General features: G+C 47.2%; 1 protein-coding gene and 1 long non-coding RNA gene across 4 annotated transcripts in view; both read left to right on the top strand.

Annotated features, from left to right (window-relative positions):
- Window positions 1–2,157: 2,157 nt before the first annotated feature.
- On the top strand, window positions 2,158–3,184 carry LOC148592887 (uncharacterized). Of its 2 annotated transcripts, XR_015913863.1 has the most exons (3): window positions 2,158–2,281; window positions 2,454–2,612; window positions 3,007–3,184. It is a non-coding gene; the product is annotated as an uncharacterized LOC148592887 (long non-coding RNA). The 2 variants fall into 2 exon arrangements; XR_015913862.1 differs by lacking the exon at window positions 2,158–2,281 and having other exon boundaries at window positions 2,386–2,612.
- Window positions 3,185–3,219: 35 nt separating this feature from the next.
- The window catches only part of PTH1R (parathyroid hormone 1 receptor), a 103,015-nt gene continuing 81,940 nt past the window's right edge, over window positions 3,220–24,294 (top strand). The window contains exons 1-2 of one of the 2 annotated variants that reach the window (XM_088533284.1): window positions 3,220–3,408; window positions 20,629–20,724. In XM_088533284.1, coding sequence (XP_088389410.1) covers window positions 3,334–3,408; window positions 20,629–20,724 — 171 coding nt within the window. In that variant the 5' untranslated portion in view covers window positions 3,220–3,333. The remainder of the gene's footprint in view (window positions 3,409–20,628; window positions 20,725–24,294) is intronic. The other variant, XM_088533285.1, reaches the window with a different exon arrangement.

The following is a 24,294-nucleotide window of genomic DNA, read 5'->3' as shown; positions in this document are numbered from 1 at the left end:
CCTTTCCATCCTCCTAGGATAGCCAAGAAGAGAATAGTCAGAGAGAAAGGGATTGAGCCCTGACTACTACATCTGGCCAGAGGCCAACATTGGCTCTGGGGCCTCCCAAGGCGTGGGTTTGTTTTGCTTGTGGATAATAGGGATGGAGGAAAACATGCCCCACAGTCACGGTGACTATGAAAGCGAGAAACGGCCAGAGTCAGATTTCCTTGTCAGGCTTCTTGGGCAGCCTTTAAACCAGAGCAGGAAGCACGGAACAATTTCTTTCTTGTGCAGCTTCAGCAGTTTGGTGGTATCTGCCTTTAATCATTAAAAGATCTAGAGGAGAGGGGAGAAAGACCAGCCTAGGGGCATCCCTGATCCTGTCCCGCACCCTGCACATGGTGCGTGTATATATATATATATATATATATACACTTATATTTTTCAGAAAGACTATAGAGCCCTGAGAAAATATTTGCTCCATCCATAGCCTATTTAAACGCAGGCAGATGTGGGGGCTTCCCCAAGGGACACAGGATCCCCCACCCCTGATACCCCCCAGGCGAGTACAGAAGGGACACAGGCCCCCCAAAACAAAACCCAAACAGAGGTAGAAACACCCGTGTCAGGGTCCCCTGAGGAATCACTCTTAAAATAAAATAGCCCATCCTCCTTTTTGCCCCCTCCCCAGTAAAGAGCTCCGGTGCAAATGCTTGAATCCACAGTGCAGAAATATTCCATGTATGGGGAGGGGGGCCAGGAGCTCTACAAAAAAAAAAAATGCTGCCCCCCATCCTCAGTGGTGGGGCACTCCAAGCCCATTTGGGAGCCGCATGTCCTGCTCATGGATAGGGTCGAGGGTGGGAAGGAAAAAGGGATGGGAAAAAAGGGGTGGGAAAGGGGGTGGGAGCGCTTGTCCCGTGGTTCCCCAGCCCACCCGTCACAGGATGGATAGGGGAAACCAATGGGGTCTTGCCCGGGGTGGGGGGTTATACCTACCCCACCCCCCAGAGGAGGAGGAGGAAGAGGAGGAGGAGGAGGAAAAGATTGCATCAAGAGCTGAACTTTCTTTTTTTTCTTCCCTTTTTTTTTTTTTTTCCTCTCTCTCTTACAGGAAGCCCTACTCTACCTTAGCCTTGGAAAGAGCCCCTTTTCATAAAATTAGCTGAAGGCACCTATTCACAGCCACGGGGCTGTGAAAAAAAAAAAAAAAAAGGCAACAAACCGACTGTTGAGTTTTTCTCTCTTTCTTTCTCTCTTTTTTTTCCTTAGCTGAAAAAAAAAAAGAAAGAAAAAAAGAAAGAAATGCGCACAGCTCCACTCCGCGAAAACTCGATGTTTTTACCGCCTGCTGTCCAACAGGCGTAGAGATGGGGGCTTTGTTTTGGTTTATTTTTTTCTTTGCTATTTTTGTTTGCCTGCTTGTTTTTGAGTTATTTTTATTCTTATTATCATTTCCCCCCTACTTACGGCCCGTTCGTCTCCTTCTAAATCACAACCACTCGGCAGAAATCCTCTGCTTCTGCAAGAAAAACAGAGAGGAAAAAAAAAAAAAAAAAAAAAAAAAGAGGAAGAAGAAGCAGGAGAAACCCGAGGCGAGCGCAGGGTTTGATTCGCAGAGTTCCCCCATGAGTCAGAGCTCAGCCCAGCGCGGAGGCTGCGGCTTTGCGCGCGTGTCGCGCCGCTGTCACGATTCTCAGCCCCCCCGCAACACTCCTCCCACGCCAAAAAAATAGTAAGAATAATAATAAATAAATAAAATAAGATAAGATAAGCCACGATGGAGCAGCTCGCGTCTTCTAGAGACCCCGCCGACTTCCCACTTCCACCGCCCTCGTAGAAAGCCTGGCTGGAGGTGGGAGGTTGAAGCGGGGGGGGTCTTGTCTTTTTCTTTTGCTTTGCATTTTCTTTATGAATGAAACCGGAGTAACAGCGCGGCCGTGAAACTGACAAGCTAGTCAATTTCAGGAGGTTTGGGTTTTTTTTAATTATTTTTTTTGGGGGGGGGGGGGTAGCCTTGATGCTGCGCTCCCCCAAAACCGGCAACCAGCCCCCCCCAAACTCCCTTACACACTCCGCCCGGGGAGTGTTTTATATATATATATATATGTATATATTACCCCCCCCCTTCCAGGTTTCCCCCTCCCCAAAATCAAGCCATGCTGCTACCTCCTTTCTGTAAGCGGCGCTTTCCCTCCGCGGGTTTCGCTGACACTGACGCTGGGGACAAGGACCGCGTCTGTGTGTGCGCGCGTTTAAGGGCGAATGGAAACGCCAGGATTTCGCAAAATTCCGCGGAGTAAGTGAAAAGAGCTTTTTAAAAAATATAGTTTTCCTTTAAAAAAAAAAAAAAAAAAAAGCGAGAAACTAAACTCCTGAAATCGGGCGGCGGGAGCGGGGGGGTGGCGGTGGGCGCGATCTTGCAGCCCCGCGCGCTCGCGCCGCGCTCAATTGGCTTCTTGAAACTGCAGATCCTTGGAGAGGGAGCGGCGGAGAGGAGCGAAAAGCGCCGCTTGTCCCTCCGAAACGCGGCAGGCCGGCGGGCCGGCAGAATAAACCTCTTGTGGAGCGCTGAAATGCACTGGGATATACAAGCAGGCAGCCCCAAGAGTCCCGCCGGTTGTAAAAAGGTAAAGACTAAGTGAAAATATTTCCAAGATTTCACTTTTTTTCTTTTTTTTTTTAACTTTCAACTTTGCGATTTGTCTGCATGCCGGAAAAAAAAAAAAAGAGGGAAAAAAAAAGTTATTTTTTTTCCTCCAAACCCTTCTGAATCCTAAAAGATAAAATTACTGGATCTAAAAATAAAGCCGTGGTTAAAAGCCTCCCCCACCCTCTCCGATCTCCCACCCCTTCCACCCCTCTCTCGCTCCTTCTCCCTCCCTCCTTCTCTCCCTGCCTCTCTCTGTGTGTTTGCGTTTGACAAAGAAATTATTTGAACTTCCCACTGCCTCATAAAAAAAAAAAAAGGAAGCAGAGTAGCAGTTTTGACATATGGATGTGATTTTTTCTGCCCTGGGACAGATGCACGCGGAGCGCGAGCAGCAGCGGGGGCCGCGGCGCTGAGCGGCCGAGGTGGCTCCGCGTCGCACGGGTCCTGCGGCCACATCTCCAGCCATGAGAAAGCGGAGCAAAGGACCGGGCTTGCTCGTCATGTGCCTTTCCGGCTAAAACTGTGGAAAACAAGCAAACAAGCAAACAAGCACCAATTCTGGAAGGGGGGGGGACGGTGGTGGGGGTGGTGGGGGGGGCGGGAGGGAAGGCGAAATCATCTGCAAGTGGCGCGCCGCAAGACCTCTCGTCCTCCTACTTCCCCGAGAGATCTCGGATGCTGGAAGAAGCCTCTTGGATATGGGATCATATCTGGTTTATCACAGTCTGGGTTTGATCCTCTGCTGCTCCGTCCTGAGTTCCGTCTACGCGCTGGTGAGTCGCCGAATCTTTTTCCCTTCACGTTCTTGAACAAGCTGCTTGGCTGTTTTCTTGATGAGTAACTTACTGTATCAGGGGTTTAGAAGAGTGTTGGGCATTTATTTATTTATTTATTTATCCCTTTTTTCTTTCTTTCTTTTTTTTTCACCCAGACCAAAGGCTTCATTTAGCTGGCAGATAGCGTTGCTCCCAGAGCTGCCGCACCAGCTGAAATTAAAATGCCTGCGTCCCCCCCAAGGGAGTTTGAATTACTTTTAAAACCCTCCAGAGAGAAACACATGCAGTTTGACAGGGCAAGGAGGCAAAAAGCAAGCAGTGCAAGAGACACCTAGCAGCGAGTATAGGGAAACTTTTTTGCTTTTTTTTTTCTTCTTCTTCTTTTCTTTCTCTTTTTTTATGGTCTTCCCACCAGCATAAGCAACTTCATTTTAATTTAATCTCTTTAATCTGCTTAACCTCAGCAAAATAGTGTCTTTCTCTCCGGGACTGGCTTCGGAGAGGACCTCGGAGTGCAGACCTCAGTGTGGGGATGGCAGTTTACACTCAGGAGAATGAGACTAGTATTAACCCCTCGCTCCTCGTGGCTGTTTTCACCTGTTCTTGCACATCCTTATGGAGGATTTTTTTCCTTACAGAGGGAGACAAGTGTTGCCAAAGGGGCTAAACTCTGTTAAAACTGTCTTGATGGCAGGGATGGGGAATGCATTAAGCTCTCAGCAGCTTTGAGTGGTTTCTCAAGCCCTTTTGCAAAAGGGAAGGTAAATGTCACCCAAAGCCAGCCCTTAGGTTTGAACCCCTGATGCGCACATCACTTTGACATGTCCCTCAGTTTCTTTTTCCATCCTTGATATCAGCGGCATCGCTGCACTTTTGCAGTACCCTCTGACAAAACAAGTGGCATGAGCACTACCTGGGATAGTGCCTGCTGTCCGCAAAGGATGGAGATATGTTTGGAAGGGAGCAGGTTAGCTGCAGTCCCAGCTCCGGGTAGGTCTTCCCTGATGCTGCAGGGTCCATCAGATTTGGCTCATTCCCCTGGGTTTGGTAGGAATTGTTGGGGACTTTGTGCAGCTCCAACATGGGTGCTTCCCCCAAGAGCTCCCGCATCATGTTGGAGGAAAGCATCTTATTGATAAAACAAGAAGCGGCAGTGGAAAGTGTTGCTGTTGTGGTCCATCCCTACCACTGTCCAGCTCCAAGCATGGATAAACCTTTGAAAGCTCAAAGAAAATCCGGAGATACTGGTGAGGTCAACTGTAGGGTCTCTAAGGGTTCAATGATGGTTGAGGTCGAGGTTCTGGATTTGGATCAGCATCTCCTCTGCCTGCAGTCAGCTTTGGGGCCATGTCATCATGCAGTTCATGGGGACATGTCACCTGCTGGCTCCCTCCTTCGCAGACCTGCTGGTGCTGAAGTCGTCAGCAAAATCCCGGTTAGTTTCAATGTCCCTGTGAGTGCCAGAGAAAATCAGGGATTTGGGACAGCCAAAACCAGAGCTGGGCAAACTTCAAAAGACAGGAAAAGTGGGATACCGCTTATCTCCAGCCTTATCAACACCTACTTGTTTCCTTATTCTTGTGCATCTGTTTCCTTATTCTTGTGCTGGTGCGTCTAGAAGGTGCAGAGAATTAGAGTTGGTGCCAAGTCTCAGCTGTCAGGTGTATGCAGCATTTAAACATTATTTTTTTTAACCTGCGCACTCTCCAGAGCTAAGGGAAAGAGCAATAATCCCCCATTATAACAGACACACCATTTCATTTATTCAGGCCTAAAGGGCACTTTTTGAGACCTCTCTTGCTTTTCAAACCTGCTGCTGGGTTTGCAGGTTAGGAAGAGCCAAGGAACATCCCAGGCAGTCTGAAATGTTACCCTCAAAATCCAAGGGCTCCAAAGATACCATTTGCCCTCTCTGGCATACCCTCAGTCCGGAGGAGACACCCATATCATCCTGCTGTATAACGACTTGCAAGGCAGACAACATATTTCAGGGAGTCTAGAGCCTGTTTGCTTCCCTCCCCCCTAAATTAACTTGATTTTAAAAATTAACTTTAAGTTGGCTGCGTGTTTGAGCACCACAGCTTCTTACTTGCTTTGTGAGAAGGGTTGTTTCCAAGCTTGATGTTTGGCCAGCAGGTCTGAATGGGTTTTAGGGGCTGTTGTCAACCATAAATGCCCCTTTTCTTGCAATAATTGCCATGCTGCTTGCAACGAGGTTGCTTTGCACCCAATAACGGTGACCGCAGCAATCAACCAGCACATGATGCGTCACCGCTGAGACGCCCCGTGCTGATCTTTTCCCTTATTTCTATTTTATGCTTTGCTAAGAATGCTGATAAAGGTACTGCATGCAACGAGTGTTGAAGTGGGGGTGGGAAATGGTGTCTCAGAAATCTTCGTACATTGTGGGGTATATCAGTTGCGAGATGAATTACTCTTTGAACAGCAGTACAGGCTGCACAGTCCTGCTTTTAGTTGTGAGACCACAAAAAAATTCAGCACCCAGTAAAATGCCCTGGGAGTGAGTCTTCTTGGGGGCAATTGCGTCCCTCTCACTTGCGTTTTGTGCTGTGGTCCATCAGGACCTTCATTTCTCAGGGGTTCTGTGAGGATGTTGTGCCCCTCGTGAGGTTGTAGCATCACCAAAGCCCCATGACAAGATCTGTGCCCAGTCCCTGGGCTTTCAGGTGGCAGCTGAGAGGGACCGAGGGTTCTTTGACATGGGATGAAGGACTTGGGTGATGATCCAGGTACCTTCAACTCCCGGGCAATCCCCATTTTCCATGGGAGTATTCCCAATTTAACACCTGCCTGAACACAGAGGACACTTCAGCCTGCTGAGCATTTTCCTGCTGAAATTTGGCTGTGTAAGGGGGCAAATTTGAGTTACTTCTCCTGCCGGGTCCAAGGACCAAAGAAGCATGACCAGCCTGAGTCAGAAAGCCCTGCACGGGCTTAAAAATATGGTGCATGCTCAAAGAAATTTAGAAATGGGAATCAACCTCAGCAGTAGTTAAGGTGCAGGCACTACAGTTTTATCTGAGAAGCTCTGCCAAAACTTCTGGAACACTTTGGCTCTGGAAAGACCTCTCCATGTCCCACCTTCGAACCCCAAAAGCCATGGCTTGTTCCCTGCTTTGCCGCTCTAAACCTGGCAGCTCCCAAACAGGTTGTCACCAGAGGAGACACAAATTAGGGGGGAGAAACAATCCAGCAGCTCCCTGGAGTGGTGCGGCAGGGCTTTGGGTCGGAATAACTCCATTTTGAGACACGGGTAACAGGCTGAGCTCTTCATGGTCTAACCAGCCTTGGTGCGGAGGTCCATGTGTGGGCATGAAATAGAGAACAGACCCCACCTCCACTGTCCTGGACCTGATTTGGGTTAGTTCCCCTCTTTGATTTTGCTTTTTAAGGGTGCTCATCTGTGTCTTCAGGGGCATTTTGCCAAGCAGGAGAGCAATGAGCCCTTCCAAGAGGCTGTGGGGTCCATCCAGGACCCTTGCATTGGACGGGGGTGAAGGAGATGTGTGAAGGAGGAGACGGTCTGCGTCTTGTTCTCCGATTTGTGTCTCGTCGCTTCCCTGGCCAGAATCACCTCTTTAATGGATCTGGAAATGGGAAGGATTTAAAGTTGAATAATTTATAGCTGGAAGGGAAAGATAATCATATTCTGTCTCAAAGCACGGGCCAATAATAAAAAGAGTAATAACAATAAAATAATTCCGCATAGAGATCCTGCAAAGCCTGACGAGCTGTCTGCTTTCAGTAAATAAAGGCAGACTCCCAGCACAGGAAAGCAATGTCTGAAATGTTCCTCTCGCCGCACACGCTTGGGAGAGTGCCCATCGCTGCCCCGTGTATTTAGGAAGGATACGATTTTTGTTATTGTACTTTGGGATTAGCAGATATCCCTGGACTATAAAATACTCAACCACAAAATATAAAGCAAACAAGCCTCTGTGTCAGCCTAATGCAGGGGCTGTGATTTCATCCCTGGTGGCAAATCTGACCTGAGCGCTCTGGGTCCAGTGCAAGCCACTGCTCGATGCCCCAGGAACAGGGACAGCGACGGATCAACTGCACGCACAGAGGGTCAAAGCTGGAGGAAATAAAATCTGAGGTGCTTTTTAGGTCCAAACAGTTGTTGTTTGGGTTTGAGATGCCCAGAAATAGCCTCTAAGTGATGCTTTGAAATCAGCAGCATGATCCGGGTTTGAGGGGCAGTCCTGGTTCAGACAGCTCAGACGAGACAGCTGCTGCCCCCATCCTGCCATCTCCAGCTCCCTTGGGCATGAGCACGAATTTCCCTTAAGGAAATTCACTTGCAGTCAGGCCCTGGTTTCCAGTGCTGTTTGGGGCTATGTCTGAAGTTTTTTTTGGGTAGAAAGCAGGGGCACACACTCGTCATGCAAACCAGTAGGCTAAAAGGAGAAGGAATCACCTATTTCATGACCTGGTCCAAGGTAAAACTCACCCTCCTTCCCACTGACCCTTGAGCAGAGTATAGAAGTGATATTTTCTTGGAAGGGGGTCCCAAAACCATAAATTGGCATGGAGTCCAAAGGCAGCAGTCCTCCCTTTCCCATGACTATTCCCAGGCTCACTCCAGCCTTTTGAACTCTGCTCCCTCTGATGTGGATAGGATCAGCAAAGCCAGCAGAAAATGGGCTAAATGTTTAAGCTGCCACTGCCTTGTAGCTGAGGTAAGGGGACATCAAGGAGAGAAGGTCAGTGGAACATTTCCCTGCTGGAACAACCCTCCACCTGGGGACAGTGAGCAGTACTGTTGCTCCTGGTTGCTGCTGCTGTAGCACATTAAAAGTTAGCCAATACAACAGCTCGGAAAAGTGCAGTCCCACTTAGTCTTATCTCTCCCCCTTCCCACTGCACTCCTGACCATATATGCTCCTCCACGTTTCAACCCTACCTCCTGCTGCTAAGAAATACACGTGTGAATGGCAATGTGAATCATGGGTCCTGCGTGTGACCACAGTGTTGGCTCCACCACTGCCTCTGAACTTCCACTCAGACATCTTCAGTCATTAGCACCCTCATTGGCAGCGTTTTTGTCTGAGCAGATAAGAACACTTCAAGCAATGCCTACGTCAGTGTTCTGGATAGCACAGGCTGGTGAGACTGGACACAGCCACCTTGCTTTGAGGGACAAGAGGGTTTAGGCTCATAGATGTGAGGTATCCTGTGTCAGCTTGGCTTCAGGGCCAGAGAGCAGGACTTGGAGCCCTTACTTAGCAATATAGAGGTGAGTAAGTGCCCGCAAGATTCAGTAGAGGCATGGAGGAGCTGAGGAACAACACAAATGGCACGTATTTACCTGCTTCAGGGACCGCAGCTCACGGGGACAGTGAAGAGGTCGGGTCAAACCATTCCAACTACATGATATTGAGGTAGGTTGCACCAGGCAGGACTCAGCTGCACAGCCGTCCTGCCCATGCTAACCTCTCCGACCCTACCAAAGTGCAGAATAAATGAGCCTTTAAAGTCCAAAGGTGTTTGGTGTCTTCCAGGCTTTCCACTGTAACAACCTCTGATATCAACCGTCTGGCAGATAAGGGCAGTTCTTCAAAAGGAGACGTGGCCTCTTTGGAAAAGATCCACTCCCAAATCAGCGTCTGGGGCCAGGGCGGGCAGTAGGAGCTGCTGGCTCAGCACCCCGGCAGGATGGTTATCTCACTTTTCACATGGCTGCTCCATTGCTGATCAGGGTTCCTCGATGTTATCTTTCCTTTAGTACCCTCCTCTCTCCAAGTGGTTCAGTGTATTTGTTTATTTGCTTGGTCTTGTCACACTGCAGGCAAACCTTAATTGCACCTGTAAAGGCAGGTTTTAAAAGGCACCGGGAATCCTTGGAAAACCTGATATTTTTATTTTTATGTTTGCTGTATATTGCTGTATATTAGAACTGAAAGGTGAAATCCAGGTAATGCTTGCCAAAGGCTAAGGGAAGAGCGAGTCTGGAAGGAGGAACGGATGGTTGGGAAGTATGGCTGGTGGGCATAAAGCAGAGGGCAAATGATCAGAGAACTGAGGGCTGGTGGGGAGTTTGGAGGACTTGCAACTGGTCACTTAGTCGTATTCTCATTGCCTTCTCCTATCCAAAACACCAGGCGAGGCTAAGGCCCATCCTACACGCCAGGCACTGAAGCGGAGGCAGCAGAAGCAGACAAGTTGGGGAACGTTTCTTAGGAGGAAGAGGAGGAAAAGGAGGGTTTCAGAAGCTGGGGGCACCTCAGCCCTGCTTCATTCAAGGATCCTTCATTTAAAGCTCTTTAGGAAATTTGTTCATCTCTAGAAAGCAAATGCCCTTTTGCAACTCAAGGATATGAATCAAATCCCAAAGCTCAGTGAAACCACTGGTCTACTTTACACAGCCTTGCATGCTATTCCCATCCATCCCACTTTAATGTCCAAAATCTGAGCTTTCCCTCAGAAACCTGCATTTTCTTCTCAATTCCAACATCACAAGCTGCTTCTCCTTCCAGGCTCTGAGCAACCAGCAACCAGAATTAAAGTAGCTTTAGTACTAAGGGTAGCGGATGCAAGTAAATGACTTTTTTCTCCTGGCTATATTCAAAAAGTAAGATCATCAAAATGATGTTGCCTAGCCTGTCTACTCCAGAGTTTGTAATTTCACTGAGTTCAGTTAAAATATGAAGTGGGAAGGGAGCTGGTAATAGAAGTGTCTGGTAAGAGAAGACCAGCACAGACCACTTCAAAAACTAGGATTATCAGGACTCTTCAGCGTCCAAAGCCTTCCTGCCTCCTAGAGTTGGTTTCCCCAAGATTTTCTCAAAGCTTGTAATCTCTTCGCATGCGTTCTAGGTTACAGTCACTGAATTTCTTACTCTAAAATGGCCTTTTCACTTATGGAGACCAGGAGTTGAGATTTAGCCCCTCCGTTGAGCATCTGCATGTTCTCCAGCATCTGTTGCTCTGAGTGCTCAAGGGGTGAAGGTGGAATCTGTGCATCTGGAAATGTAGGTTGTTTTTATTGTTCTTTCTGGAGAAGGGTGAAGGAAAGAGGTGGTTCTGTAGGCATTGGAGTGGAAATGTTTTCCAAGTCTGAATAGCCATGGTAAGAAAGCATGGGCTTGAGGGTGGTCAGAGGGTCTGATGCACCACGTCTAATGCAGATGTGTCTTGTTTTTGCTTGTGCTAAATTCCCATGACTGTGGCAGACCTAGAAATATTTACCCAGCCTAACCACTGGCTGTAGGTAACAACATATATTCCTGCATCTCAAAGTTGCCCCATATCGTCCAGGAACCTGCTCAGCTGCAGAGCATCAGTTCCTCTGAGACAGCTCTCCAGAGACACGAGGTGCCCCTGAAGGTCTCTCCTCATTTCCTCAGCTGGCAAAAGGCACAGGGTTGGTCCAAAACTGTTGTATACATATGTTGCCTATGTACACATATGTGAACAGGTGGACACAGCTGTACATGGTACTGCTCTGACTCACACCACAGCTTCACTGAGCAGACTTGGAGCATCCCACCATCAGATTCCACTGCGGAGTACCAGCTTCAGCTCCAGTTTGTTTCCTAACATAATTAGTGTTTCTTCTTTCAGTCTTTCACCACCACAGTGAAGCTTTTTTTTTTTTTTTTTTTTTTCCTTTTTTTTTTTCTTTCTTGCATTCCTAGGATCTGATTTTTATCTGTTATTTGCTTTAACCTCATCAAAGAAACCACAAAGCTCAAGGGGCCAGAGCCTTCTTCTGGTGTGAATCTTTGCTGTTCCTGTGAAGTGCAGAAGAGCCAGGAGCATCTCATCTGATGTCAATCAGTGTCATAGAAGGGAAATAAGGAAAGAACCAAGGGGCACCCTGGAGTAGCCCAGTTGGCAATCCTAGTATTGGCCTCCTGGCCGTGGATCGCACAGGGCAGGAGAGGGAGAAGATTCTGCAGGTTTAGATGTTTAGAATGATAATTCCCCAGTATCCAGATGCTTCTCCAAGCCATGTTCAACCATGGTTCAGTAGCTTCTCTTGTGGCTGCCTGCCTTGTTCCATGAATATCTTCTTGAAAACACTTAAACATGAGCAGTCTGGAGCAGGGAGGATGAAGCAGGGGGCAGTTTCTCGTGTTTCTGGCTATGGTGGTGGTGGGAAGGAAGATGAGCTTGCTGGCAGCAGGAGGCTTCAAACCACAGGACAGAGATGAGTTCAACTCTGGATTTGAGTCCAAATCATGATGATGGATGATGTCTGAGCCTAAGAGGTCTGAGGAAATTTAGCATCTATGTTTCAAGTAGATTTGGCAAGAGATCTTCTTTTTTTTGCTTTTCTCCTATTCCATTTTTTAGACAGACTTTGCCATAGCGTTCCTTGGTGTCATTGACAGTATCAGTGTGACCAATGCATTGAACTTGAGATGCGTTTTGCACATATTTGCAGGGTTGTAAACAGGAAATCAAGCCTCTCACAAAATAAATAATAAATAAATAAATAATACTTATATTCCTGAATTATACGGTCATCAGAGAAAGTTGACTGAGGTTTCTGGAGGAGTAGGGGGAAGGGAGGAGTGTTGCAGCTGGTGAAGTTGAAGCCAGTTCCCTTTTGTACATATACATGTATACATATATATACACACACGCACATATATAGCAAACTGGCAAGGATTTGGTCCAGGTTCTAGGTTGATGGGTTTGAGCAAGAGGATCTCCATAGGGCTTCTGTGGGCATGTGCTTGGCTTGGGACTGGCCCACTTGGCACAGCATTTGCTGGGACAAAAAGCATTCTAAGTATAGTCAGATAAGCAGAATGAGTCCCATGTGAGGACCCTGATTGACTACTGAATATCCTACAGATAAATTCAGAGTTAACACCATGTAGAGAGTGACCCCAAGCTCTGGGCAGGCTCCCTGGGGCACTTCCATGCCCTCTTCAAACCCATCCCAGACCCTGGTGCACGGGATGGACAACACTTTAGCACTGCCTAAAGATACCCCCATCCATGAGCCTTCGCCTTCACTAGTGAGTAAAAATAACCACATCGTGGGCTGAAGCAGTGTCCTACAGTTGTCCATAGTGTCCAATGTGCTCCCTGGCATATTTTTCGCCCTTGCCAGCTTGCATGACCCCAGTCCATGCTTAGGGGTGCTGTGTCCCACAGGAGGCAGAGTGAACGAGGTCACACTGCTTTGGGAAATATCCATTTGGATGCAAGCAGTCAAGGGGATAAGGAACAGGAACAGCTGTCCTATGCAGCAGGTCCTCCCCCATGGATGGTCACCTCCATCCCCGCTGCAGAAGCATCTGAAGTGTCAACCGTGCTGAGATGGGGCTGCAAGAGGGGCTGCAAGAGGAGAAGGGGGAGCAGGAGGGGGATGCCTGAGCCAACTGGCTGCACAGAGGAGCACGTCATGCCCCATCACTGGCTTCACTGAGGTTTAATGTGTCATGACACCGTCTATGGAGCTGCTCTTGTTGTAAGCGCCCTCACCACCGGCTCCCGGTCCTGCTGGCATCTCCCATGCAGTTGCCTTGGATCAGGTCTCTCCTGGGAGAACGGGCTGGGGTCCCTGCAGGGGAGGATAGGAAAGGCAGTGGGAAGAGGGGTGGGAGTAGAAAGGAAGGAAGAAGCCCACCTGTGGTCACAGCTGTTACATTGTCGCACCTGTGGCTGTTACAATGTTCTGTCCAGGTGTTGCAGAAGGACATTGTTGCATCTGCAGAATGCTAAGGGAGGCAGGTCCTCTAAGGACAGGGCAGGGCCAGTGGTAGCTCCATGAAGATCAGAGCTTCCCTTCCCACTGCTGCTTGGAGCACAGGGCAGGGGACCCAAACTCCCCTGGGAGCCAGGTGAGATGTGTCTCATCTTTGGAGGGTGCAGCATCTCCATGGGCTCCTGTTCCCTGTGCAGGCAGCAAACCCAGTCCCCAAGGCACCTACAGGAGAGCAGAAATTTGCACCCTAAAGTTGCTTTTTTTCCCCACTAGTCTTTGGCAGGGGGGGAGATCAGGAAAGATGATGATACTGAGGACACCCACAAAGAGAGGAGCTGAACCTCGATGTTGGGCAGAAGCAGAACAGCCCTCAGGAGGTGATTTGCCAGGCACCATCAAGCCACTTCCACATGCGATCACTGCACGCATCTGAGCTCAGCATCATGTCTTCCTAAAAACCAGCTTCTCCCTCATTTTGCCCATTCTTTACCTGCTTCTGTAGTTTTATTTGTGCATGCTTTAGCCAACGTGGACTCAAGGCCAACATTTATTGAAAAAAAAAAAAACAACAAAACAAACAAACAACAACAACAAAAAAAAAGCAACAGCAAAAAACCACTAATACAGTGTTTACAGAATCACAGTTGGAGGCATCAGCAGGAGGATCTGAGAGGCTTCCCGTCTTCTGTGAACACCTGCTCAGACGTTAGGTTCCCAGCTGATGCCAGACCCTGCCTTGCCAGCCCATTGGAGCGATTACAGATATATTTCCAAAATCATGGGAGCTGCTTAAAATATCAGGGGTTCCTCAAAAAGCAGCCCTTTGGATTTCTCCTCTTTCTGCTCTTTCCCTCTCTTGCTCCGAAACTCTAAAAATGATGAGCTCCAGCTTCTCTCTACTGCTAAAAAAAAAAAGAAAAAGAAAAAGAAAAAGAAAAAAAAAAGAAAAGAAAAGAAAAGAAAAAAGAAAAAAAAAAAAGAAAAAGAAAGTTAAACACTTGCTTTTATCCTAAATGCAAGTTGAGGATCCCCCAATGCATGACCTCTAAGGTGCAAAGAAAACCAGATTTATCAAAACACCAGAGAAATGCATGAGAAGTGCTAGTCCTCTTGCATGGCCAGCTACACATCTCCTTGAAGGATAGGGAGGAACAAATAAGAAAATACTATCACGTCCTCCCCACATGTCCTTCAGCAAGTCATCCCATGGAGGGAGTTGTTAATGTGGGAGAAAGGAGACATCTAAGGAATTATGGAGCTTCAAAAAAAAAGCTCCTTTGATAGTTTTCATGTTCATCATCTAGCCAGTCGCTGAGTGATGGAGGAAAGTGCCAGGGGAAATTAAAAGAAAATAATAATCCCTTGTGTTTTTAGTCCTCTGATGTTTGTATGTGAATCTTCTGCTTGCTTTGCTTATATGGGAATAGGTGCTGTCCTGCAAACTCTTTGAAAGAAAATTGGTTGCATTTGTTCAGCATTTGAGGTTTTGTTACATCTGTGATATGCAGAACTAACAAGTCTTAAAGCAGAAATTTGTACATTTTAATTTGGGAAACGCATCTTTGGAAAGAGGAAAAAAAAATCCATAGAGGCATAAATTAAATCACATGCACAGATACATCCTTCTCTGCTGCCTGAGCTGCAGGGACCCATCCCAGCATGGCTCCAGGAGACGGGGTGGATTTTGGCCTATGTTATTATACTGTAGCAATTTCTGGACAGTTCCCATTTCCAGGGAAAATCTGCAGCTGCTGTAGTAATGCAGTTAGTAAAGATGCTGTAAAGTAGTTATCAGTAATAAAAATCTCTCCAGAACAGCAGGGAGGCTGAGAAATTTCATGCTTTCTATCCAGAATATTAGGCTTCAAATCAAATTGCATGTTTTAAATAAAATTAAAACTGCTTTTAGCTGAAAAAAAAAGGCCAGAAAGCAGTTTTTTGTTTCAATGACTGCAAATAAACTTACAGATTTCAACTGCCAGAAGGAAAATATCCTCTTGAGCAGGGATTTCTGAGGAAATCATGAAAAGTCCCTGTCCATGCCATCTCTTCTCTGAATTTTCATGTAATAAGGAATAACACTAGTAGTAGTACAGTTACATCTCAGACTTCAATGTTCTCAAAAACATGTTAAATCACAAATAATACCCACTGGTTCAGGCTGTTCCTCCCTGATTTCCAGTCTGCAGTCCCCAGCTCAGCTGGCAGTCACAGGCGCTCCTGGGAAGTTTGCAAAAGAGAGATAAAACTGCTGAAATCTAGGAGTGTTAACACTGCCAATACAGGGTCCACATCACCTAGAAAAGGTGAAGGACTCACAAATGACAAAAACGAGTTGAAAACCAGAGGTGACTCCACAGTTTCCACATTTTGTTGGCCAAGGGAGCACTATTCACCATCAATACTTCCTTTGGACCACCATGGTTGGAATCATTTGACTTTAGGTTAAAAATACTGCTGTTTATCACGGTTATGTAAAGAAGCTGAGGATGACTCACCAAGATCTTGTCAGCTGTAGGATGTAGTACAGAAACAACAGCCTAGAAGGAGAGCTAGTGTGCTGCTGGCCTCTGCTGAACTGCAGACCAATGGGTAGGATCAATCTCACCTTGCCTAGACTTTAAAAATGGTTTATTTATGCTTCTTCTCATGCTCTTCTCATGCCATTTAAGGTGATACTTGCTCCCTGTTCGTTATTCCTGCTTTTTTCCCCATGGCCTGTAGAAAGAGCCTTGACCAACACACTAAGTTGGAAGATTATCCATTAGATGGATATGGCTTCACAGTGGGATAACCCGTGTGCTGTCTCTGGCTCTGCCAAGGAGTGACTTCGAGAAATTACTCCTTTTTTTTGGTTCCTCTCCTCTCCTTTATCAATCCCACTTGTTTAGGCTTGGCTCTGAAGGTGTCGAGGAACCCAATCCAAGTGAGATCTGAGGGAGTTATCACCAAAACAACTTTACACTCTGAGTTCTGGGCCCTGGGCCATATGTTCCTCAGAGGAGAGATGCATTTTGCCGCAAGCTTGCATAATGTTAAGCCTAACAGTAACAACCTCTTATCTGTGGCCTCAAAATGTGATTGTCCTACTAATAATGTAGATGTAGATCTGCAGCCTGTGACTCCCAAGGGATTCACTAATATGGATCTATTGGCTTTAGAGTGGTGGCTGGTTTTGCAATAGGCAAGCAGCCAAAAATAACATCTTCCTGTCCTCCCTCTCCAAAATCTATTGTGTGAAGACATTTCTCCTGGTGTCATTTCAGAGGGGCAGGGGGGGCTTGTTTATTTTTAGGATCTTGGAATTTGGTAGAGGGAAACTCATATATAGGGATGGGCATCTCACAGGCACTGTGGCTATGCCAGCTCCCATTCAAAGGAGTTGGGAATCAGCAGAGGCCTTGGAGAGCAGTGAGGATGGGGGCTGGTATGCTCCACTGTCTGCTCACCCCTGTAGAGCATGGAGCCTGGCCAGAGAAGCTTTCTGCTTTCTCATTGTCTCTGTGGCAAATCAACCTTGCAGGGGGGTGAGAGAATCTCACTTAATGGATTCGAGACATTATTGAAACAGGAAATGTGTCTGACGGATTTGTGGTTTCAGTAGCATCTCTGAAACAATTAGCTTCCCTCTGCCCATGTACCTGAATGCTCGTGGATGTTGTCTGAGGCTCTCGGTTGGTTGAGGAGGATGGACTGAGTTTGTGCAGGTCCTCTGAGTTTACGTGAGTCCTCCACAGGTCCTCTGCTTTTTATGCTGTCTGGATTCAAATTCAAGACCTTGAGATCTCCTGGAGGCTCCACTGCCTCAGCCCAGGATTTGAGAAATCTAAGTTTGAAGACCTTAATAATAACAACATTTGTTAGCTTCTGTAAAACTCCTTCTATCAAGTGCAAAGGTCATCAGAGCAGACAGACAGCTCTGTCCCAGGCTGGTTTAATGGTAACTGAGGACACATGATCAATGAGACAAGACAGAAGGAGAGAAGGCGTCTAGTCTGGAGAAGATCAAGGGGACACATGATTACAGTCTTCCAAAACATGAAAGGCTTCTGCACAGAGGAAGGGAAAAAATGTGTTCCTCGTGTCCCACAGGGATTGGAGGTTATGACCTTAAACTACAGCAAAGTAGATCACATTAAACATCAGCAGAAGCTTTCTGACCTAAGGGCAACAAGGCAGTGGAATAAGCTGTCACTGAAAAGGAGACATTCTCTGTCACTAAGAGTTGTTAAACCAGTTCAGAGAACACCTCTCCTGAGCTCTATCAACAGACTTAATTCTACATTTGAGTAAGAAAACAAACAGGGCTCTTTCAGCAGACTTTCCTACCTTTTTTCTAAGAGTTCTGTGATGGACTGGGCCTCCCAAAGATGATCCAGTCCACCATCCCCACCCTCCTTTCTGTACCCCAGTCCTTTCTTAATTTTAGCTGCCTTCCATAAAACAACTTCCCAACAGAGGGTAAATTAAATGAACCTGATTGTCAGGCTGTTCAGAAACTCTAAATCCGTCAGTGCTGTTGCACCCACTTCTCCTTCCAGGAAGGAGAGGAAGAAAACAACAGCATGTCCTAAATGAACTACTGCATTTTTAATGTGCTCCTCCTGGAAGTTTTTTCTGCCAGTGATGGTGATGATTTGGGGCTAGGAGAAGATGACTTGTTTTGACAGCCCAGCCCAGAATGGCAGTCCTGTAGGACAGGGGAAGCCTTCATTCTGGAAGGAGCAACCTAGTGGAGTAAGATGTTGTTATTATTTACCCGGGTGCTTCAGTCCTTTAGTTGGAGTGTTCCTGTCTACAAGAAGATATCCAAGCTGTCCACAACAACCTTTCTTTTCTCAAGCAGAACAAAAGCAATTGGCCTCCAGCAAGGCTGGGCTTCCTTTGTTATGTAACCGTCAGCAGCCTCCGAGTTTAACTGTGTAATTACATTTCCCACAGCTGGCTTCAGCTCAACAGGTTCCCCATTCACAGCCTGCAGCTCCCAGGCACTTGCACAGCAGGTCTGTATCTTGAAGACATCCTTCAGTGTCTTGGGTACCTATAGGCGCATCAATGGAGCTCAACGGAGCGGATTCCTGAGTATGCGCAGACCCAAAGGCAACGCTGGGCTAATAGGAGACAGTTGTTCACAGGATTAAACTGAGCTGACAGCTGCTTTGCATCACAGGAGCGCTGCGAAGCAGCCAACACAGGCCAACCCAATTGCCCGCTATGATCTCCCCTGTGTTTACTGTACTGCTAGTGTTTTACAGCGTGTTTATATACGCTCCACGTTCAGAATTTCTGTGCCGGCACATGCTATCACTGCAGAGGATGGCCTGTGGGAACCAGATGTGTGAACACGGCAACAGCTGGGTTCAACCTCAGCTTGCACTAGAGGCTGAATTCTGGTCAGGAGAGGACAGCTTGGGCACTCATGTTCTCTGAATTCGAACCTTTTTTCTAAAATATGCTGATCTGCATCCTTCAAATCCTCAGAGACTTGGGCCTTCTAAAAGTGGTGTAAGATAAGATCCCAAAATACTATTTTTTTAAATGTGGTCCATCATTACCTATGTCTGAATCTATGTGATGGAGCCACTTGACCCCTCAAAATCAGCCCCTTCTAAAATAATTCCAGTTCTGCTGCCTCAGTCACTAGTAACTTTTGGAAAGATTGCCTCTCATGTTTCTGGGTAGTCTTATGCGCTGCTTGTCTTGTTATCAACTGAACAGTACATAGGTAGTGTCACCTGTGTATCTTTACAGCCCTGTTAATGTTCCCACCTCTCTTTCCTCCCTTTTAAGAATTATTATTTCTCCTTCCTCCTGTTCTAGCCCAGAAATGTTGGGACTCAGCCTTTCATAGAGCTCCCAGGAGGAAGAACAGATCAATTTTTTAATTCAATTTCCTTTCCTTCAACCCTTTGTTTATCTAATAGTGTAAATCTAAAAGAGGCAGAGGACTGGAAAGAGACAGACTCATTTGCTAATACCCGGAAGGGAAGGAAATAACGACAGGCCTGATACCACATTTTTCTATCTATATCTGCCTTGCAGGAAAGGATCGTATAATTTTCTTCAAAAGTCACCAAGTTGGTAAATGGATTTGGCTCTGTAGCAGAGATGGAGCAATAAAGTCACATCTTTTTGTGCTGTAGTGATATTTTTTGTCACATGCTTTAAAATTCAGACCATTGCCAACTCTGGAAGCAGGTTTTGTCAGCTACAGGAAGGAGCGGGGCAAACACTTCCCTGATGGTGGATCTGCAGCCATCTAAAACCCATGGTCACTCAACAACCCTCAGGATTTCCTACTGTCTCACCAAGGGCTTAGGTTCATCAGGAAAGGCTTAGTTTTCCAGTGGTTGCATTTCAGGCTGGATCTTTTCCTTCTCATCCTGGAGGTAACAGGGAGGATGATGCCTGGGGCCTGCTCCAAAGACAAAGGCAATGGCATCTAGGGACACTGTCTCTCCTGGGTCATTCAGAAGGCTGGAGGAATGGCCTGCAAAAAGTCTTTCTTCATCTTACAGTTGAGAACTAATTAAAAAAAACACAATTGCTCTTAATGAGAGATTAGACTGCCCTCCAGCAGGCCAGAGGTAGAAGAAAAATTTGTTCTGTGGTTATGAGACATGACTGGAAATTGGGAGATGTAGCCATGCAAGCTCCTCTCCCACACAGAGATGTCCCATGCATCAGATGATAAGAACAGTCTGAGGATGGGGCATGTCTAGGGCATCAGCCCTCTCTATAGAGCAGAGTTCATGTTGAACATGAAGCCCTAAGTGAGATTCAATCCCCCCCAGCCTGGAATTGCAATCCCTCTCATGGATCTTACCCTCTCCGTTCAAACTCGTCACTCTCAGAAGTTCCATATCTTTCTGGAGGAGGAACTAGGGAGGGCCGGGTGAGAAGATGATGCTGTGAGTCTCTTACGCCCCTCTCAAGTAACAAAATGTGTAGGATATAGTGTCAGCTGTACTCGAAGCCTTGTTGCACCCTTCACCAGGACCTTCTCACCCTTTCAGCCTTTTCCTTATGGACAGTGAGATGGGTTAAACCAACTGAGGAAGAGTGAAAAGCCCTGGTTTTGCAGTGAAGGACAGCAGTGATGGCAGGAGAGAAACCATCCTGGTTGGCTGCAGTTCCCCTTTGCCACAGGTCACCTCACTTTGCCTCCCTCTGCCTTGTAGTAAACAGACACCAAGTCACCACTGCAGAAAGGCTGTGTCCTGCTCCATGGGCAGCATCTCAGAAGCTTTGAGCATCGCTCTCAGTGATGCCCTACAACACTGTCTGGCATTAAGTTCTGATCTGCTGACAAGAGTCTCTTTGGGATGTATTTAAATAGCCAGTAAAATACTTATGAAGCAGGACAAATCCATTTGGCCTTCTGAGGCCCATAAAGAGCATCCAGCATGAGGGCAGGGAGGGCAGGGGAGGAGAAGGAGGGAGAGGGAGCAGTAAAACTATGGAGGCTGCTGCAGTTTTTGACCAAAATACACCTTCAGACCCTCCATGAACTGTTTTCTTGTGAACAGAAAAGCTCCCGCATGCACGTGGCCAGCCCAGACACTAGAGAAAACTTAATGGTGCGAACCAAACCCGGCTCAGAGGATGGATTCACTGTGCACCTGGTATGTGGTTAAATAAGAAGTATCTATTTCCGTAATGACCCCAAACAGCAGTGTGGGGACCTAGAGCAGCAGCCCAGCAGAGCAGGGCAGCCCAGCAGCCCTTAGCAGGTGAGATGCAAGGGAGAGCTTGTCCGACCACAAGGACCTACCCTTGGCTTGTGTATGGTGGGAGTTCCATCTCTCTTAGTAGTGAAAAATTATCTGGGTCTTGTTGTTGTTATTCTTTGATCACCCTGCAATCCAGTGTACCACCCCTGAAATACCAGAGGTTTCCTATTACTCTCTATGCTATGTTATTTTATTTTATTTTTTTAAGTTAAGACACTTCTCTGACTTCAGATATCAAAAAGAGATTCTCTCCATCTGAGCCAGTTGCCCCAACCCATGCATCCATATGCCGTGCATCCAGCTATCAAAACTTCTCTTGAACTGAGTTGCCCTCAGCAGGCATTCATTTTTCCTTGATGACCAAAAGGAGCCTGAAGAGACTAGCTCAGACTGAGTCTCCAAACTTTTTGATGCTGTCTGTATCACAGAAGGACCTCACTCACAACTCCTTACTGCATTCCCCCACAGGTCCATCACAGGGTCCTCCCAAAGCACACAGAAATCACAATTACTTGCTCTGCTCAGTGCAACACCCTTGTTACTTCAGCCTCAGGTTTCTGGAGAGGGAAAATCCATGCCCTAGAGAGCAGCTTTAAGAAGACTAACCAGCCTAATTTCTCTATGAAGAGGAACCCTAAGGCTCAGAGCCAAGCTTCCTTTGCCTTCTGTCTGCAGCTAGCCAAGGGTAGATGACTTTTGAAACACAACAGAGAAATCATAATATGATGCTTCCCTGCATCCCCAACCACACACAGTACAAGGCCTTTTCGAGCAAGACTTAGTTTTCATGTCCTCAATGAACCTGACTGGATTTTGTTTGTCTTTTCATCTACCCAGCCTTCCCATCATCTTGTAGCTTCCATAACGTTTTCCATTGAGAACTTCACCAGCTTTACTATACCTCATGCAAAGCTTTGCATGTCAAGCATCAAGTCAACTTAGGGGGTATATAACTTGGCCTCAGATCTACTGTGGACTCTTCATTATGTGTTTTTCTTCCCTAGGCAGCAAGAGCATCTCTGTTCCAAGCCGTGTATGTATGTGAGCTCTAGAAGCACACTGGCTATCCTACATATAGACAAGATGTTTCATTTTTATCAGCATGTTCCCTGCTGTGCCCCATCTTGTCATTAAGCCTCATTTGACTTTGGGAATTAAAGAGACCAAATTCATTGCACCTGGACAGAAGAATGGGAGTGCTGATTAGAACTGGAGCACACCAGGGTACCTTAGCACTTAAGACCAGAGAGCAGGGCACCATCAGATGATCTTTCAGCTCTTCTAAGGTTGAAGGTAGGGGTGGATGCCACTATTTGAAGCTCAGTATGCAGAATTTCTCTGATTTCTGGGGAGAAACAGCATGTTCTGCAACACACACACTTCGGAGTTGGCTCTGGGAGATCCATGCCTGGACCATGGCATCTCCTTGGGGACCTCATTGATGTGCTTTGTGGCAGAAGTCCTGCAGCTGTCAGAGGGTCACAGGGCCATGGGACCCAGGTTTGAAGAGGGGACATGGAGGAAGGGCGCGGAGGAAGTGGGACTAGCCCCGTGGTTCTTTGGTATCACCAAGCTGGCTATCACAATAGGAGCACTGTTGCCTTGTGGGCTGGCTGGATGATGGGATTTCACAGGGCTGTAAATCACTTGTCTGGCGGCCGTGCTCTCCCTCCCGTGTTGAAAAGGCTTAGGTTTCCCTCACTCCGAAAGGACTGCAGCCTGGGGAAGGGGGCGGAGGCCAGGTGCTGGAACCATTCAGCGGGGGCATCCCCAATCGCATACCTCTGAAATCTGACCCTGGCAGGGAAGTCGATGCGGTTCAACTGACTTCAGGACCTCGCTGCGCCCGTGCCAGAACAAACAGCTGCATTGAGGATTCCTGGGCCATTAGCAGTGGCCGTCCACACTGGGAATGCTTTCTCCTGCCTTACGCGGAAGGAGGGAGGGAGGCAGTCTGCGCTCGTCCGCTCGGTTTCCCGATGCTCGCGGGCAGCCCAGCGCTCATGCATGCACTCCCCAGCACATGGGCACTCCATCCAGGCCTGCATTTCAGACACAGGGGAATGCAGATACCCTGAGCAATGTATGGACATGGCAGACACTCGTTCAGACACTGTGCACCGACAGATCGGGACATCCAAACCGTCCTTGGACCCCACGCTCATAGCCTGGGGACACAGCTTTGGCAAGCCCCTGGGGTGTGAAAAGCCAAGTCTGATCCAGATCTCCTTTGTCAGTGTTTGAGGCAGTCAGGAGGAAGCCATTTTTCATATGTGGGAAAAAGACATATTATATGGGTGCTATGAGGGGAGAAGTGTCTTCTGGAGAGACCTCCACCCTTCCCCAAGGCCCTGTGTCCATATCACAGTGCTGTGACTTCTCTCTCATTCCATGGGTCTATGGGTTGAACTCTGCTAGTTGAACCCAGACTGTCCCAGGGATCCTCTGACTTAGCTGCCCTAAGTAGTTTGGGACAGGAGGCAACACAGAGAGGTAACAGCTCTGAGATACAGGACTGGAGCAAGATGTGGGCATCACTGGCATGAGACTGGGCTGCAGAAATGAAGTCCATGAAGTTCTGTATGGCTCAGGGGTCTTCATTGTCTCACAGTAGAAGAACAAAATGAAATTAGGAAAGAAATTAAAAAGCTACACTCCTCAACCAGTGTGTTCTTGATCAGTGGAACTCCTTTCTGCAAGATTTTGTGCATACTAGAAGTTTACATGGGTTTAAGGGGAGACTGAGGAAGTTCTTGGAAGAACAACGCATGGAGTGTTGGTAAATACTTAGTAACTGAGTCTGGTTCAGGAAGTCCCTTGGCTGCAGAACAGTGGAGGCCTGAAGAGTTTTAGGAATAAGTTTAGGATTAAAGTACAATCACCCTGTTCTCGCAGGCTTTTTCAAGCATCCACTATTGGCTATGGTTTGGAGGATGTTAGTGAGTTTAGTGGACCCAACACAGCCATGCTTCCATTCTTCCACCAGGCATGCCACTTCCACCTATTTATTTCCTGCATAAATGAAAAGATGAAGAAATGTTCACCTTTCAGAAAGTGAAGAAGAACTTGAGGACAGAGTTTGACATTATTGTTCTGAGTGCAATGCTGTCACCTCTTCGTGCTGCAACCTAGTGATCAGAGGGAAAGTGTCTATACTGGTTCGAATCTGATCTTAAAGGCTCAGAAAACAAAATATGTCCAGAGTGTGACTTGCCACTCTTCTCTCCCTATTAACCTCCTCCTCAGGCCTAATGTTGCAGGCAGAAGAACTGCACTAGCAGCCAATCCATTGATTTAAAAATAAACCTTCCTTATTAAAGACAGCAAAAGAGAGACTGTGTTTCTGCTGGGTCCATGAGCTGAACTGACTTGTCAGAAGTGTCATATCCAAGGCAGCTGAAGATGCAGAGGTATCTGGCCTCTAACTTTCAGCAGCAGCCAGGCTTTAGGCTGACTTTCTGT

This window comes from Tinamus guttatus, unplaced genomic scaffold (genome assembly GCF_059628265.1).
Source record: "Tinamus guttatus ecotype Peru unplaced genomic scaffold, ASM5962826v1 Tinamus_guttatus_pri_ptg000490l, whole genome shotgun sequence".
Classification (NCBI taxonomy): Eukaryota; Metazoa; Chordata; class Aves; order Tinamiformes; family Tinamidae; genus Tinamus; species Tinamus guttatus.
This window is presented reverse-complemented; position numbering and strand designations above follow the sequence as displayed.